General features: G+C 45.4%; 1 protein-coding gene across 3 annotated transcripts in view; it reads right to left on the bottom strand.

Moving 5' to 3' along the window:
- The window catches only part of LOC106613355 (protein-tyrosine sulfotransferase 1), a 102792-nt gene that overhangs the window by 30508 nt on the left and 55482 nt on the right, over positions 1–16802 (bottom strand). For all 3 annotated transcript variants that reach the window (XM_045724862.1, XM_045724861.1, XM_045724863.1), the window contains exon 3: positions 12335–12533. In XM_045724862.1, the coding sequence (XP_045580818.1) occupies positions 12335–12533 (199 nt within the window). The remainder of the gene's footprint in view (positions 1–12334; positions 12534–16802) is intronic.

Raw genomic sequence — 16802 nt, 5'->3', positions numbered from 1 at the left:
CTTCTAATATAGTACATCCTACTTCCAATACAGTACATCCTACTTCTAATACAGTACATCCTACTTCTAATACAGTATCTTCTACTTCTAATATAGTATCTCCTACTTGTAATATAGTATCTCCTACTTCTAATATAGTACATCCTACTTCCAATACATCCTACTTCCAATACAGCATCTTCTACTTCTATTATAGTACATCCTACTTCCAATACATCCTACTTCCAATACAGTGCATCCTACTTCCAATACAGTACATACTACTTCTAATACAGTATCTTCTACTTCTAATATAGTATCTCCTACTTCTAATATAGTACCTCCTACTTCTAATATAGTACCTCCTACTTCAGTACCTCCTACTTCTAATATAGTACATCATATTTCTATTTTAATGCATAAAATAAAATCAGGATTATGCCTCTGCCATTCATTCCAAGGAGACGTTCCAATTGGATTTCTCCCTGACCAATATGGCTACCATTTTCACCCCATTCTGGAACTTTTCATGACATAGGGTTTATGACATAGTCCCTCTAGTAATTTAATAGGATCTCTACGGTACCAAGGATGTATATAAAAACACATCATAGGATATGTATGTATAAATATGTATGTCTATGTTCTGTCTGTGACCATAGCCTATATTGCTGCGTATTTGCTGCTAAGAGCAACTCTGTCTGTCTTTGACCATAGCCCGTCTGTCTGTCTGTCTGTCTGTCTGTCTGTCTGTCTGTCTGTCTGTCTGTCTGTCTGTCTGTCTGTCTGTCTGTCTGTCTGTCTGTCTGTCTGTCTGTGACCATAGCCTGTCTGTGACCATAGCCTGTCTGTCTGTCTGTGACCGTAGCCCGCCTGTCTGTCTGTCTGTGACCGTAGCCCGCCTGTCTGTGACTATAGCCTGTCTGTCTGTCTGTGACCATAGCCTGTCTGTCTGTCTGTGACTATAGCCTGTCCTGTCTGTGACTATAGCCTGTCCTGTCTGTGACCGTAGCCCGCCTGTCCTGTCTGTGACTATAGCCTGTCCTGTCTGTGACTATAGCCTGTACTGTCTGACTATAGCCTGTCCTGTCTGACTATAGCCTGTCCTGTCTGTGACTATAGCCTGTCCTGTCTGTGACTATAGCCTGTCCTGTCTGTGACTATAGCCTGTCCTGTCTGACTATAGCCTGTCCTGTCTGACTATAGCCTGTCCTGTCCGCTGTGTATTTAATGCGAAGAGCGTCTGTCTAAAGCCTCTTGGAAGAGGAGGACACATCACTGGTGGCGTCAAGGCGTCGCTAAGGAGAGGGATGACAACATCTCTCTTAAAAGACATCAGGCTGTGCAGTTATGTCCCGTTACCGTGGCGACACGTTCCAGAGATCCGCCCACGTCGCCCACACAAGAACAGAGCTAGGAGAGCTTTTGTTGCCGTTTCTGGATGGTTCTCAAAGTAACCCAGGATACACGTCACACAGTTTCACTCTCTTCGACTACCTGTTATGATTCTCTAAAACACCCATTAACGGATAGCAACCCCTCTCTTCCTGTTTAACCCCTTGTCTACAGGTCTGAGCTAACAGATAGCACCCCCTCTCTCCTGTGTAACCCCTTGTCTACAGGTCTGAGCTAACAGATAGCACCCCCTCTCTCCCTGTGTAACCCCTTGTCTACAGGTCTGAGCTAACAGATAGCACCCCCTCTCTTCCTGTTTAACCCCTTGTCTACAGGTCTGAGCTAACAGATAGCACCCCCTCTCTCCTGTGTAACCCCTTGTCTACAGGTCTGAGCTAACAGATAGCACCCCCTCTCTTCCTGTGTAACCCCTTGTCTACAGGTCTGAGCTAACAGATAGCACCCCCTCTCTCCTGTGTAACCCCTTGTCTACAGGTCTGAGCTAACAGATAGCACCCCCTCTCTCCCTGTGTAACCCCTTGTCTACAGGTCTGAGCTAACAGATAGCAACCCCTCTCTCCCTGTGTAACCCCTTGTCTACAGGTCTGAGCTAACAGATAGCACCCCCTCTCTTCCTGTGTAACCCCTTGTCTACAGGTCTGAGCTAACAGATAGCACCCCCTCTCTCCTGTGTAACCCCTTGTCTACAGGTCTGAGCTAACAGATAGCACCCCCTCTCTCCTGTGTAACCCCTTGTCTACAGGTCTGAGCTAACAGATAGCACCCCCTCTCTCCTGTGTAACCCCTTCTCTACAGGTCTGAGCTAACAGATCTAGGGGGTTAATCCACATAGTGTACTGTAGCAGAGCAGGGACGGAGGAGAGGGAGGAGAGCAGGAAGGAGAGGGAGGAAAGGAGGCGAGGGAAGAGAGGAGAGCAGGGAGGGAGGAGAGGAAAGAGGGAGGAAAGGAGGCGAGGGAAGAGAGGAGAGCAGGGAGAGGAGGGAGGAGGGGAAAGAGGAGAGTGAGGAGGGAGGAGGGGAAAGACGGAGGAGGGCAGGGAGGGGAGGGAGGAGAGAAGGGTTGGGAGGGGTCATTTAGCAGATGCTCTTATCCGGAGAGACTTACAGTAGTGAGTGCATACATTTTCGTAATGGTCCCCGGTGGGAATCGAACCCACAACCCTGGTGTTGCAAGTGCCATGCTCTACCAACACACACACACACACACACTATTGTGTGGGAGAGATGGTAACTATAACCATGTAGGTGAGACCAGAGACAGAGCAGGGCCTAGGGAATGTGTATACACACACACACACACACACACACACACACACACACACACACACACACACACACACACACACACACACACACACACACACAGAGACACCAACAAAAACATGTCAACACACTCCCACAGGCTTTTACACATGTCACCGATGATGACATGAATGCACAAACACAGGCTGACATATACATTTGCAGTCCGTACACACTAGTGGTCGACCGATTAATCGGAATGGCCGATTAATTAGGGCCGATGTCAAGTTTTCATAACAATCGGTAATCGGTATTTTGGGACACCGATCTGCCGATTAAAAAAATAAATTACACCTTAATTTAACTAGGCAAGTCAGTTAAGAACAAATTCTTATTTTCAATGACAGCCTAGGAACGGTGGGTTAGCTGCCTTGTTCAGGGGCAGAACGACAGATTTTTACCTTGTCAGCTTGGGGATTCAATCTTGCAACCTTACGGTTAACTAGTCCAAGGCTCTAACCACCTGCTTTACATTGCACTCCACGAGGAGCCTGCCTGTTACGCGAATGCAGTAAGAAGCCAAGGTAAGTTGCTAGCTAGCATTAAACTTATCTTATAAAAAACAATCAATCAATCAATCAATCATAATCACTAGTTAACTACACATGGTTGATGATATTACTAGTTTATCTAACGTGTCCTGTGTTGCATATAATCGATGCGGTGCGCATTCGCGAAAAAGGACCGGTCGTTGCTCCAACTTGTACCCAACCATAAACATCAATGTCTTTCTTAAAATCAATACACAAGTATATATTTTTAAACCTGCATATTTAGTTAATATTGCCTGCTAACATGAATTTATTTTAACTAGGGAAAATGTGTCACCTCCTGCAACAGAGTCAGGGTATATGCAACAGTTTGGGCCGCCTGGCTCGTTGCGAACTAATTTGCCAGAATTTTACGTAATTATGACATAACATTGAAGGTTGTGCAATGTAACAGCAATATTTAGACTTAGGGATGCCACCCGTTAGATAAAATACGGAACGGTTCCGTATTTCACTGAAAGAATAAACGTTTTGTTTTCGAGATTATAGTTTCCAGATTCTACCATATTAATGACCTAAGGCTCGTATTTCTGTGTGTTTATTATATTATAATTCAGTCTATGATTTGATATTTGATAGAGCAGTCTGACTGAGCGGTGGTAGGCACCAGCACGCTCGTAAGCATTCATTCAAACAGCACTGTCCTGCGTTTGCAAGCAGCTCTTCGCAGTGCTTCAAGCATTGCTCTGTTTATGACTTCAAGCCTGTCAACTCCCGAGATTAGGCTGGTGTAACCGATGTGAAATGGCTAGCTAGTTAGCGGGGTGCGCGCTAATAGCGTTTCAAACGTCACTCGCTCTGAGACTTGGAGTAGTTGTTCCCCTTGCTCTGCATGTGTAACGCTGCTTCGAGGGTGGCTGTTGTCGATGTGTTCCTGGTTCGAGCCCAGGTAGGAGCGAGGAGAGGGACGGAAGCTATACTGTTACACTGGCAATACTAAAGTGCCTATAAGAACATCCAATAGTCAAAGGTATATGAAATACAAATCGTATGGAGAGAAATAGTCCTATAATTCCTATAATAACTACAACCTAAAACTTCTTACCTGGGAATATTGAAGACTCATGTTAAAAGGAACCACCAGCTTTCATATGTTCTCATGTTCTGAGCAAGGAACTTAAACGTTAGCTTTCTTACATGGCACATATTGCACTTTTACTTTCTTCTCCAACACTTTGTTTTTGCATTATTTATTTGAGGCTAAATTGATTTTATTGATGTATTATATTAGGTAAAAATAAGTGTTCATTCATTATTGTTGTAATTGTCATTATTACAAATAAAGGAAAAATAAAAATTGGCCGATTAATCGGTAGCGTGGCTTTTTTGGGGGGCCTCCAATAATCGGCATCGGAAAATCATAATCGGTCGACCTCTAGTACACACACACTTTTGTGGAGACAAAGAGACAGAGGGTTAGTCCTGGAAGCCCAATAACGTACCATGTTTTGTGCTTCTGCTACCATGTTGTGTTTCTGCTACCATGTTTTGTGCTGCTTCTACCATGTTGTGCTGCTGCTACCATGTTCTTGTCATCTGTTGCTGCCATGCTGCGTTGCTGTTGTCGTGATGTGCGTTTTGTCCTATATGTTTATTTTTAATCCCAGCCCCCGTCCCCACAGGAGGCCGTCATTGTAAATAAGTATTTGTTCTTAACTGACTTGCCTAGTTAAATAAAGGTTAAAGAAAACATGTAATACAAATAACAAATACACTGGAGGGGCTGTGGTCAAAACTAGTGCACTAGAATAAGGAGGCTGGTGTTTGGGATGCTCCAGCGTAGGTTAATGAAGGGTAGCTTACCTGCTCCGTTAGTCAAAATGACAGAGTGCTCATGCAAAAGGTGAAGGTTTATACTGTAGAGCTCTGTGTGTGTGTGTGTGTGTGTGTGTGTGTGTGTGTAGATGTTTAGAAAGAAGAATTGGCCCTAGATGAATTGAATATACAGAGAATGAGAACATTTTAACAGCCAGGTCTGCTATATACAGTGGGGGAAAAAAGTATTTGATCCCCTGCTGATTTTGTACGTTTGCCCACTGACAAAGAAAGGATCAGTCTATAATTTTAATGTTAGGTTTATTTGAACAGTGAGAGACAGAATAACAAGAAAAATATCCAGAAAAACGCATGTCAAAAATGTTATAAATTGATTTGCATTTTAATGAGGGAAATAAGTATTTGACCCCCTCTCAATCAGAAAGATTTCTGCCTCCCAGGTGTCTTTTATACAGGTAACGAGCTGAGATTAGGAGCACACTCTTAAAGGGAGTGCTCCTAACCGCAGCTTGTTACCTGTAAAAAGACACCTGTCCACAGAAGCAATCAATCAATCAGATTCCAAACTCTCCACCATGGCCAAGACCAAAGAGCTCTCCAAGGATGTCAGGGACAAGATTGTAGACCTACACAAGGCTGGAATGGGCTACAAGACCATCGTCAAGCAGCTTGGTGAGAAGGTGACAACATTTGATGTGATTATTCGCAAATGGAAGAAACACAAAATAACTGTCAATCTCCCTCAGCCTGGGGCTCCATGAAAGATCTCACCTCGTGGAGTTGCAATGATCATGAGAACGGTGAGGAATCAGCCCAGAACTACACGGGAGGATCTTGTCAATGATCTCAATGCAGCTTGGACCATAGTCACCAAGAAAACAATTGGTAACACACTACGCCGTGAAGGACTGAAATCCTGCAGCGCCCGCAAGGTCCCCCTGCTCAAGAAAGCACATATACATGCCCGTCTGAAGTTTGCCAATGAACATCTGAATGATTCAGAGGACAACTGGTGAAAGTGTTGTGGTCAGATGAGACCAAAATGGAGCTCTTTGGCATCAACTCAACTCGCCGTGTTTGGAGGAGGAGGAATGCTGCCTATGGCCCCAAGAACACCATCTCCACCGTTAAACATGGAGGTGGAAACATTATGCTCTGGGGGTGTTTTTCTGCTAAGGGGACAGGACAACTTCACCGCATCAAAGGGACGATGGACGGGGCCATGTACTGTCAAATCTTGGGTGAGAACCTCCTTCCCTCAGCCAGGGCATTGAAAATGGGTCGTGGATGGGTATTCCAGCATGACAATGACCCAAAACACATGGCCAAGGCAACAAAGGAGTGGCTCAAGAAGAAGCACATTAAGGTCCTGGAGTGGCCTAGCCAGTCTCCAGACCTTAATCCCATAGAAAATCTGTGGAGGGAGCTGAAGGTTCGAGTTGCCAAACGTCAGCCTCAAAACCTTAATGACTTGGAGAAGATCTGCAAAGAGGAGTGGGACAAAATCCCTCCTGAGATGTGTGCAAACCTGGTGGCCAACTACAAGAAACGTCTGACCTCTGTGATTGCCAACAAGGGTTTTACCACCAAGTACTAAGTCAAGTTTTGCTGAGGGGTCAAATATTTATTTCCCTAAAATGCTAATAATTTTATAACATTTTTGACATGCGTTTTTCTGGATTTTTTTGTTGTTATTCTGTCTCTCACTGTTCATATAAACCTACCATTAAAATTATAGACTGATTATTTCTTTGTAAGTGGGCAAACGTACAAAATCAGCAGGGGATCAAATACTTCTTCCCCCCACTGTATCTGCCTCCCTCCAAACCTCCCTCCACCAAACTACCCCACCACCCATCTCCCTCCAAACCTCATTGCCCCAAACTACCCCACCACCCATCTCCCTCCAAACCTCCCTCCACCAAACTACCCCACCACCCATCTCCCTCCAAACCTCATTGCCCCAAACTACCCCACCACCCATCTCCCTCCAAACCTCCCTGCCCCAAACTACCCCACCACCCATCTCCCTCCAAACCTCAATGCCCCAACCCCACCACCCATCTCCTCCAAACCTCCATGCCCCAAACTACCCCCCCACCCATCTCCCTCCAAACCTCCCTCCCCCAAACATCTCCCTCCAAACATCATACCTCCCTCCCATCACTCTCCCCCCCAAAACGACCAACCCATCTCCTTCTAAACCTCTGCCAACCACCATACCTCCCTTCCTTCCTTCTCTCCCCCCAAACTACCCCTCCCATCTCCCTCCAAACCTCCTCTCTGACCCCTCCCCGGCTGTGACCCCTCCCCAGACTGTGACCCCCTCCCCAGACTGTGACCCCCTCCCCAGGCTGTGACCCCTCCCCAGGCTGTGACCCCCTCCCCAGGCTGTGACCCCCTCCCCAGACTGTGACCCCTCCCCAGGCTGTAAGACTCAATAAAAACACACACTACTTACACAACAACATTTAACAGAGGTCACTTCTTTACACCCAAGTTGTTTAGCAGCGTGCCCTAAACACACACACGTACATGATTGTGTGTGTGCGGTGTGTGTGTGTGTGTGTGTGCGTAAGCATGTGTTTGGTATGCGTGCGTGTGTGTCTGTGTACCCAGTTTGTTCTTTAGCCTTTAGCCACTAGAGAATAAATCCATAAGGGATCAAGACAAATGGAAAACAGATTGAGAGTTAAAGAGTAGCTGGCTATCTGATCTCCTTACTGTAATCCTCTTCATATGGTTACCGTGCGTCGTAACTTCACAACGCCTGTTCTCCTCTGAGAGACAATTAGGATAACAAGAGATCAATACAGACTGTTAGTAAAAAATACAGGAGTGCTGCTGTATGTTGGTTTCTCAGATGACACATTGAAGTTGCTGCTCCAAACCAACCGACCAACCCGTCTGCGTCCCAAATCGCACTCTTGTCTCTATTTGGTCCCAAATGGCACTCCTGTCTCTATTTGGTGCACTGCTTTTGAACCAGGAAATTGACCTATCAACTTGCATGGTAGCATAGCAGTCAGTCAGTTCAGCATAGCAGTCAGTCAGTTCAGCAGTTATGAAATGTGAGAGAGGAAGTGGTGATGTTCAATTTCTCTCAGATTACTGGGGTCCCTTCTGCTTCCCAGGTAAAGACTCCTCTATGTCTCTCCACCTTCCCTGGTAAAGACTCCTCTCCCTCGTCACCTTCCCTGGTAAAGACTCCTCTCCCTCGTCACCTTCCCAGGTAAAGACTCCTCTCCCTCGTCACCTTCCCTGGTAAAGACTCCTCTCCCTCGTCACCTTCCCTGGTAAAGACTCCTCTCCCTCGTCACCTTCCCTGGTAAAGACTCCTCTATGTCTCGCCGCCTTCCCTGGTAAAGACTCCTCTATGTCTCGCCGCCTTCCCAGGTAAAGACTCCTCTCCCTCGTCACCTTGCCAGGTAAAGACTCCTCTCCCTCGTCACCTTCCCTGGTAAAGACTCCTCTCCCTCGTCACTTTCCCTGGTAAAGACTCCTCTCCCTCGTCACCTTCCCTGGTAAAGACTCCTCTCCCTCGTCACTTTCCCTGGTAAAGACTCCTCTCCCTCGTCACCTTCCCTGGTAAAGACTCCTCTCCCTCGTCACCTTCCCTGGTAAAGACTCCTCTATGTCTCGCCGCCTTCCCTGGTAAAGACTCCTCTCCCTCATCACCTTCCCTGGTAAAGACTCCTCTCCCTCGTTACCTTCCCTGGTAAAGACTCATCTCTTGCAAAGTAGAAAACATTAAAAACACTGTCTTACATCCCGCATGACATACTATTCCCTCTGTAGTGCACTATGTTTGACCAAGGCCCAGTGGGTGCCATTTGGGATGCACACGCTGTCAAATACACCGTTCCCTGAACATGGAAGGCTATTAACTTGGATAACATCCAGATACCTTGTAAGTCTCTCTGGCTACTACAGAAAACTAAAATCCCATTTGGAAAACAAAGCAACGACAAGACAGACAAATATCTAGTATCAACACGAATATCTAGTATCTACACAAATATCTACACAACAGTAAATATCCAGTCTTTACGAATATACAACAGTGGTGGTCTTGACGTTTAAGATGAGGGAGGACGATTCTTTTTTAATTAGCCGTATTTCTATTACAGCATGTTGGATGACTGTCATTCATATTCTATTCACCAGCTCCGTGTAACATCGATTGAGTTAGGCTATTACACGATACTCTAATTTTCCCTATACCCATCATGAGGTTGTTGTGGTACAACCTGCCTATGAATTAAAGTTTACAACGTAGGTGCAGTGCACAGGTCAAGAGAAACATTTGACAAATCAAGATGACAGAGTGACACATTCAATAGCTCCTTGCACACTCTTGCCTGCATCTAGGGTGTAATCATTAGTCCGTTGCAAACAGTAGCAAACAATAGTTTCTATTGGACAAATTCAGCTATGTTAATTCTCGTTTAAGAATTCTTTTTTTTTTTCTCCAACAGAATCGGCGGAAGGAATACACCTAGTTCACTTTCATAGAAACCACATACTGATCCCTTTGCTCGTTGTTGAATTCCTTCTCACATCTACGTGCTCTCCTCCTCGTTTCCCTTCGCTTGTGGACTTCAGTGAACACCACATCAGCTGTCTGTGACCATGCAAAAAAAACGGAATAAAAAAATTAAATTAAATAAAAACTTTCCAAGCCAAAACTTCATATCATGAACGCTACCCACAGCCTACATCGTTGAAACCATATTAGCTAACATCATAGCAAGTCAACATATCTATTAGAAGTAATGAGTTAGTAAACCGCTACTATCATGCAGTACAGTGTACAGTCAGCAAATAGTTTAGCAGTTACACTGGCAAGCCCCGGTGGCAATAAATTAATAAGACCAAACGCTTACCTTGACTTGGAAGAGTTCCAGTGTTGGATAGCCATAGCCAACTAGCTAACATAGTATCCCTCTCTGTTTGAGCCGGGTGTTTGAGTAGGCTAAACTATCTAGCTTAGTGAAAAACAAATACAACGAAATATAGCTAGCTAGCTCTCTCGCATGTCATTCATTTTTAAAGAAATTAATTTGTTCAAAACTGTTCAACTATTGTCTTTGAGTCAACTACTCACCATATTTTATGCACTAGTGCTAGCTAGCTGTAGCTTATGATTTCAGTACTAGATTCATTCTCTGATCCTTTGATTGGGTGGACAACATGTCAGTTCATGCTGCAAGAGCTCTGATAGGCTGGAGGACATCCTCCGGAAGTTGTCATAATTACTGTGTAAGTATTTGGAAGGGGGTGAGAACCATGAGCCTCCTAGGTTTTGTATTGAAGTCAATGTACCCAGAGGAGGACGGAAGCTAGCTGTCCTCCGGCTACACCATGGTGCTAACCTACAGAGCGCTGTTGAGGATACTGTAGAACTTCATTGCAAAACTGTGTGTTTTAATCAATGAATATATTTAGTATAGTTTTATCTAAAAATAATAATTTGTATTTTTATGACTGAGGAGGATGTTCCTCTCCTTCCTCCTCTGAGGAGCCTCCACTGATGTACAAATATATTTTTTTTAAAGACAGCATAGAACCTGGAACTGAAGCCAAACAGGGTGGAGGGTGAGGATTAGAGATCACATGATGATGGAGAGATGCTAATCAGATGAACGTTTACACAAAGCCGTGTTAAGATCACACAACAAATAAAGCTGATCTCTTTTCAACACACACAGCAGCCATAGTTGAAAGGCAAACACCTTTATCTGGTCAAAGATCTTCTGGGGTCTACAGTACTGGAATGTATCAGTTTAAATCTTGAACCAGAGAAACAAAAAAATAACTGCGATAGATTGAATATGTTTCATAGGATCAGAGATATGAAATCTAGAGGCTTGAGAGAGAGAGGGCTCCTCGCTGAAATAGTATTTAATAAAACATTCTGCTCCAGAAATAGATGGCCGTGTGCTTCGCCGCTTTCCAGCACCAATGACGGCTGGTTAGGTGAGTGAGTGTAGCAATGAAGAATGTATTACGTAGAGTAGAAGAACTCTCACATACAGGTCGGTCTGGTAGACGTGGAGGATGGGTTCATTTGGATATGATCACCGAATTCAGACAGATGCTGTCAGCAGGAGCCATTCAAATGGGAATTCCCTAGGAAGGGGTGCGTCACTTGAGTGGGTTGAGTCGCTGACGTGGTCTTCCTGTCTGGGTTAGCGCCCCCCCTTGGGTTGTGCCGTGGCGGTGATCTTTGTGGGCTATACTCGGCCTTGTCTCAGGATGGTAAGTTGGTGGTTGGAGATATCCCTCTAGTGGTGTGGGGGCTGTGCTTTGGCAAAGTGGGTGGGGTTATATCCTGCCTGTTTGGCCCTGTCCGGGGGTATCGTCGGATGGGGCCACAGTGTCTCCCGACCCTTCCTGTCTCAGCCTCCAGTATTTATGCCGCAGTAGTTTATGTGTCGGGGGGTTAGGGTCAGTCTGTTACATCTGGAGTATTTCTCCTGTCTTATCCGGTGTCCTGTGTGAACTTAAGTATGCTCTCTCTAATTCTCTCTCTTTCTTTCTCTCAGAGGACCTGAGCCCTAGGACCATGCCTCAGGACTACCTGGCATGATGACTCCTTGCTGTCCCCAGTCCACCTGGCCGTGCTGCTGCTCCAGTTTCAACTGATCTGCCTGCGGCTTTGGAACCCTGACCTGTTCACCGGACATGCTACCTGTCCCAGACCTGCTGTTTTCAACTCTCTGGAGACAGCAGGAGCGGTAGAGATACTCTCAATGATCGGCTATGAAAAGCCAACTGACATTTACTCCTGAGTTGCTGACCTGTTGCACCCTCGACAACTACTGTGATTATTATTATTTGACCATGCTGGTCATTTATGAACATTTGAACATCTTGGCCATGTGCTGTTATAATCTCCACCCGGCACAGCCAGAAGAGGACTGGCCACCCCTCATAGCCTGGTTCCTCTCTAGGTTTCTTCCTAGGTTTTGGCCTTTCTAGGGAGTTTTTCCTAGCCACCGTACTTCTACACCTGCATTGCTTGCTGTTTGGGGTTTTAGGCTGGGTTTCTGTACAGCACTTTGATATATCAGCTGATGTAAGAAGGGCTTTATAAATACATTTGATGAGGAATACAAGATATTAATTCACCGGTAATTTAAATGCGAGTCAGAGATTGGACAGGTCATTTAACTAGAGGAAGTTGATTGGACAGGTAATCTAATTAAAGAGAAAGACGGTCCTTAGATCTGCTTTCTGCGTCAGAGGATACTGTGTTTGTGTGTTCTGGGATGACGCGTGTCCCTGTCCATCTTTTCCCTACTCACCCTCCTGGTGTTGTCAAGGACCTTGGGGTCTGGCCGGCCGTAGTTGGGAGGGTTGGCGTAGGGGTCGTACCCCAGACGGGACAACATGGGGGCGATGACGGGCATGTCCCTCAGTACGTCCGCAGGGATCTTGCCTACCCACTTAGATAAGGCCTCCACGTTGACTGGCTTTATCACCTGGTCTGTAGACCTCTCCACCCTGCAGAGAGAGAGAGAAAACACCACAGTTAGCATTCGCAGTTTGTCCCCAGAAGACCATTGACTAGCTAGCATCATTCAAGGCATCCTTGCTTGAGGTACTGGTACTCACTTATAATTGGATTAGTGAGAGTAATGAGATGGAAACCTACTTCCTGATGACCTCTAGCGAGAGAGGAAGAAAGGCTGCTTTTTGAAAGTGATCTAACAGATGAACACACACCAGCATCCCCTAAGCCACTGCTAGTTGAACAGCACCTTTGTCAGACACGTTGATAGCATGATGTTAGCATTGTTAAGGAATGGTTCAACATTATCCCTCGATAGCATGATGTTAGCATTGTTAAGGAATGGTTCAACATTATCCCTCGATAGCATGATGTTAGCATTATTAAGGAATGGTTCAACATTATCCCTCGATAGCATGATGTTAGCATTGTTAAGGAATGGTTCAACATGATCCCTCGATAGCATGATGTTAGCATTGTTATGGAATGGTTCAACATTATCCCTCGATAGCATGATGTTAGCATTGTTAAGGAATGGTTCAACATTATCCCTCGATAGCATGATGTTAGCATTGTTAAGGAATGGTTCAACATTATCCCTTGATAGCATGATGTTAGCATTGTTAAGGAATGGTTCAACATTATCCCTTGATAGCATGGTTTTAGCATTAAGGAATGGTTCAACATTATCCCTCGATAGCATGATTTTAGCATTATTAAGGAATGGTTCAACATTATCCCTTGATAGCATGATGTTAGCATTGTTAAGGAATGGTTCAACATTATCCTTGATAGCATGGTGTTAGCATTATTAAGGAATGGTTCAACATTATCCCTCGATAGCATGGTTTTAGCATTAAGGAATGGTTCAACATTATCCCTTGATAGTGTGGTTTTAGCATTAAGGAATGGTTCAACATTATCCCTCGATATCATGGTTTTAGCATTAAGGAATGGTTCAACATTATCCCTTGATAGTGTGGTTTTAGCAGTGGACCAGTGACCAGCCCTTGTTACTGCAGGCAGCTAACTGCAAACTAATTGGCTCTAACTGGGTCATGGGACACGATTGAAGATGGCCCCCAAGCTTCAGCCTCTCTCCAGCTCCAGGCTTCACAGTTAATGGGTTGAATGAATGGCCCCTCCATAGAGATATGGGTTTCTATCTCACTGTATCAGATCACGCCCCTGTCCCCATGTATGTCTGCCTCCATGCATCCCATTTCATTCCAGTCCCTTTATATGAGCACGGAGACAAGACATTAGGACATTAGGGCAACATTACAGAGCTTTGCTGAGTGGACTGGGCCTTTCCCCAATGACTGACAGATTTGGAGGAGCGATATTAAAAATGAATCAACCATTACCTCAATCTACTCTGGGTTAAATTATTCATCATTTCTGAAATATTTAATAAGCAGGGGGGGGGGGACGGGACTGCCCGTCTGAATCCCAGTCTTTGTTTTCAGGAAAATAAGAAAGTTGACCATTTGTGGATGACATTAAGGGATGAAGTGCCAAGATGTTTGAACGTTTATAGACGACGTGAAGGGATGAAGTGTTAAGGTGTACACATTGAAGGGGAACAGTGAGAGGCCACTCCACCATGAGCATCACTGATTTGTCATAGCTGTGGATGTCGCAGCAGATATAAGCAGTCGTCAGTATTATAGACGTACAGGACTTGAAGCATTGAGCTTTAACTGTAAAGGCACAACAAAATTGCCATCAATTTAGTGAGTCGTTCCCTCCAGCGACGTAATCCATCAATTGACAGAAATACGTCATTTTTCATAATTTGCTTTACTTTTATAAATGATCTGAAATAAAAAGGACATTTTGGTTGGGAATAGGTTACTGGGCCGTTGTTGAGTAGTTTGTGTAGCAGCCGTTTGCCTGTTTAAAAAGAAAAAGGTTTCATATAATTATTTTCATCCACATAGAATGGGCATATAACCTGAACAGAGCTAGTGTACAGTATATCATCAATGGATCAGCATGTCAGCCATGTTGGACACCAGAGCCCGGAAACGCTGATCTATAGAAATAGAGATTGTTAGTTGAAGAGTTGAGAGAGTTTAGCGGGAGGAGAGGGCAACATTCTGGGGGATAAGGAACCCTGCTCAACGCATTACACAGGCACGGTATAAAACAATAAAAAATTTAAAATAAAAAACACACACACTCGTACAAGAATGACGCAGCGCATGCACACGTTACATGTAAGACCTGTTGTTGGAGCCAGGCATATCTCTAGAAACCACAGCTGGTTCGTGACAGCCTCCACCCTGCTCCTCTTCAGAACAGACAGAGTCCATATGGAAAACAGATTACAGCAACAGCTGAGTTCTGACCCAGCATACAGGATCTGTGTCCCATATGGCACCCTATTCCCTATTTAGTGCACTACTTTAGACCAGAGCCCTATGGCATCCTATTCCCTTTATAGTGCACTACTTTAGACCAGACCCTAAAGGCATCCTATTCCCTTTATAGTGCACTACTTTAGACCAGAGCCCTATGGGCCTTATCGGGTGCCATTTGAGACACACAGATGGGCTTAAGGTGTCAGCATACTCCGGTTCAGCTGGCTCCTAGCTGAACCCGGGCCAGGGGAGCTGAACCCGGCCCAGGGGAGCTGAACCCGGCCCAGGGGAGCTGAACCCGGGCCAGGGGAGCTGAACCCGGGCCAGGGGAGCTGAACCCGGGCCAGGGGAGCTGAACCCGGCCCAGGGGAGCTGAACCCGGCCCAGGGGAGCTGAACCCGGCCCAGGGGAGCTGAACGAGTGTGCTCGCATACGCCCTTAAAACACAAGAAAACAAATAAATAAATAAATAAATAAATCAGCGGCAATAGTACTGTTTGTCCATTTTGTGACGCCATACTGTAGCCTGTATACACTTCCTCAAAATAGTCAGAATGTATCTAAGACAACTCTGTCATTACTGTTGACATTTTTGCCGAGCTCTTAGTTTCACTAAGATGTTTGGTGCAGTGTTACTCAATGAAAAAAAAGTGCATTAAAATGAGTCCTCTCTCGTTGAATGACAACAAAGACTTTATTGAAGAATCCCTACTGTTGACCAATCACTGACGAAGGGGCGTAGACTTCAGCTCTGAACTTTGGCTTGCCTCTAGAAAAAAAATAAAAATAAATGTGTGCTCGAACAGCCGGAAAGAAAATGACATATGCACGAAGTCTTCCAAACGGTTTGGGTTGGGAAGCACGTGAACGCCTTTAGAGTGGGGTAGGGAGAGATGGAAAGAGGGCTCTACCTTTAACTCTGCATGGTTACAGCACAGCTGGGCCTCTCCACAGCTTCTCTCTCTCTCTGCGTGTGTGTGTGTGTGTGTGTGTTGTCCAAGATGAATCTGCCTGCCAGCAGCGGGGAGAGATTCATACAAATACCAGGAGAGCGGAGAGCCAACCCTAGCCTTGATTCAAATTCAGCAGGAGAGTGGAGAGCCAACCCTAGCCTTGATTCAAATTCAGCAGGAGAGCGGAGAGCCAACCCTAGCCTTGATTCAAATTCAGCAGGAGAGCCAACCCTAGCCTTGATTCAAATTCAGCAGGAGAGGGAGGCCAACCCTAGCCTTGATTCAAATTCAGCAGGAGAGCGGAGAGCCAACCCTAGCCTTGATTCAAATTCAGCAGGAGAGTGGAGAGCCAACCCTAGCCTTGATTCAAATTCAGCAGGAGAACGGAGAGCCAACCCTAGCCTTGATTCAAATTCAGCAGGAGAGCGGAGAGCCAACCCTAGCCTTGATTCAAATTCAGCAGGAGAGCCAACCCTAGCCTTGATTCAAATTCAGCAGGAGAGCGGAGAGCCAACCCTAGCCTTGATTCAAATTCAGCAGGAGAACGGAGAGCCAACCCTAGCCTTGATTCAAATTCAGCAGGAGAACGGAGAGCCAACCCTAGCCTTGATTCAAATTCAGCAGGAGAACGGAGAGCCAACCCTAGCCTTGATTCAAATCAGCAGGAGAGTGGAGAGCCAACCCTAGCCTTGATTCAATTCATCAGGAGAGCGGAAAGCCAACCCTAGCCTTGATTCAAATTCATCAGGAGAGCCAACCCTAGCCTTGATTCAAATTCAGCACCATGGTATTGTGAATAAAGCTTATTTTCTCAGACCGTGTCCTAAATGGAACACTATTCCCTACGTGGTGCACTACTTTTGAGAGCTCTCGCTCACACACAGTCCATTAACTTCTGACTTCCCTCAGGTCTCTCTGCATTCCAGTCCTGCACTACTACAAT

The sequence above is a fragment of the Salmo salar genome, chromosome ssa09 (assembly GCF_905237065.1).
Source record: "Salmo salar chromosome ssa09, Ssal_v3.1, whole genome shotgun sequence".
NCBI lineage: Eukaryota > Metazoa > Chordata > Actinopteri > Salmoniformes > Salmonidae > Salmo > Salmo salar.
This window is presented reverse-complemented; position numbering and strand designations above follow the sequence as displayed.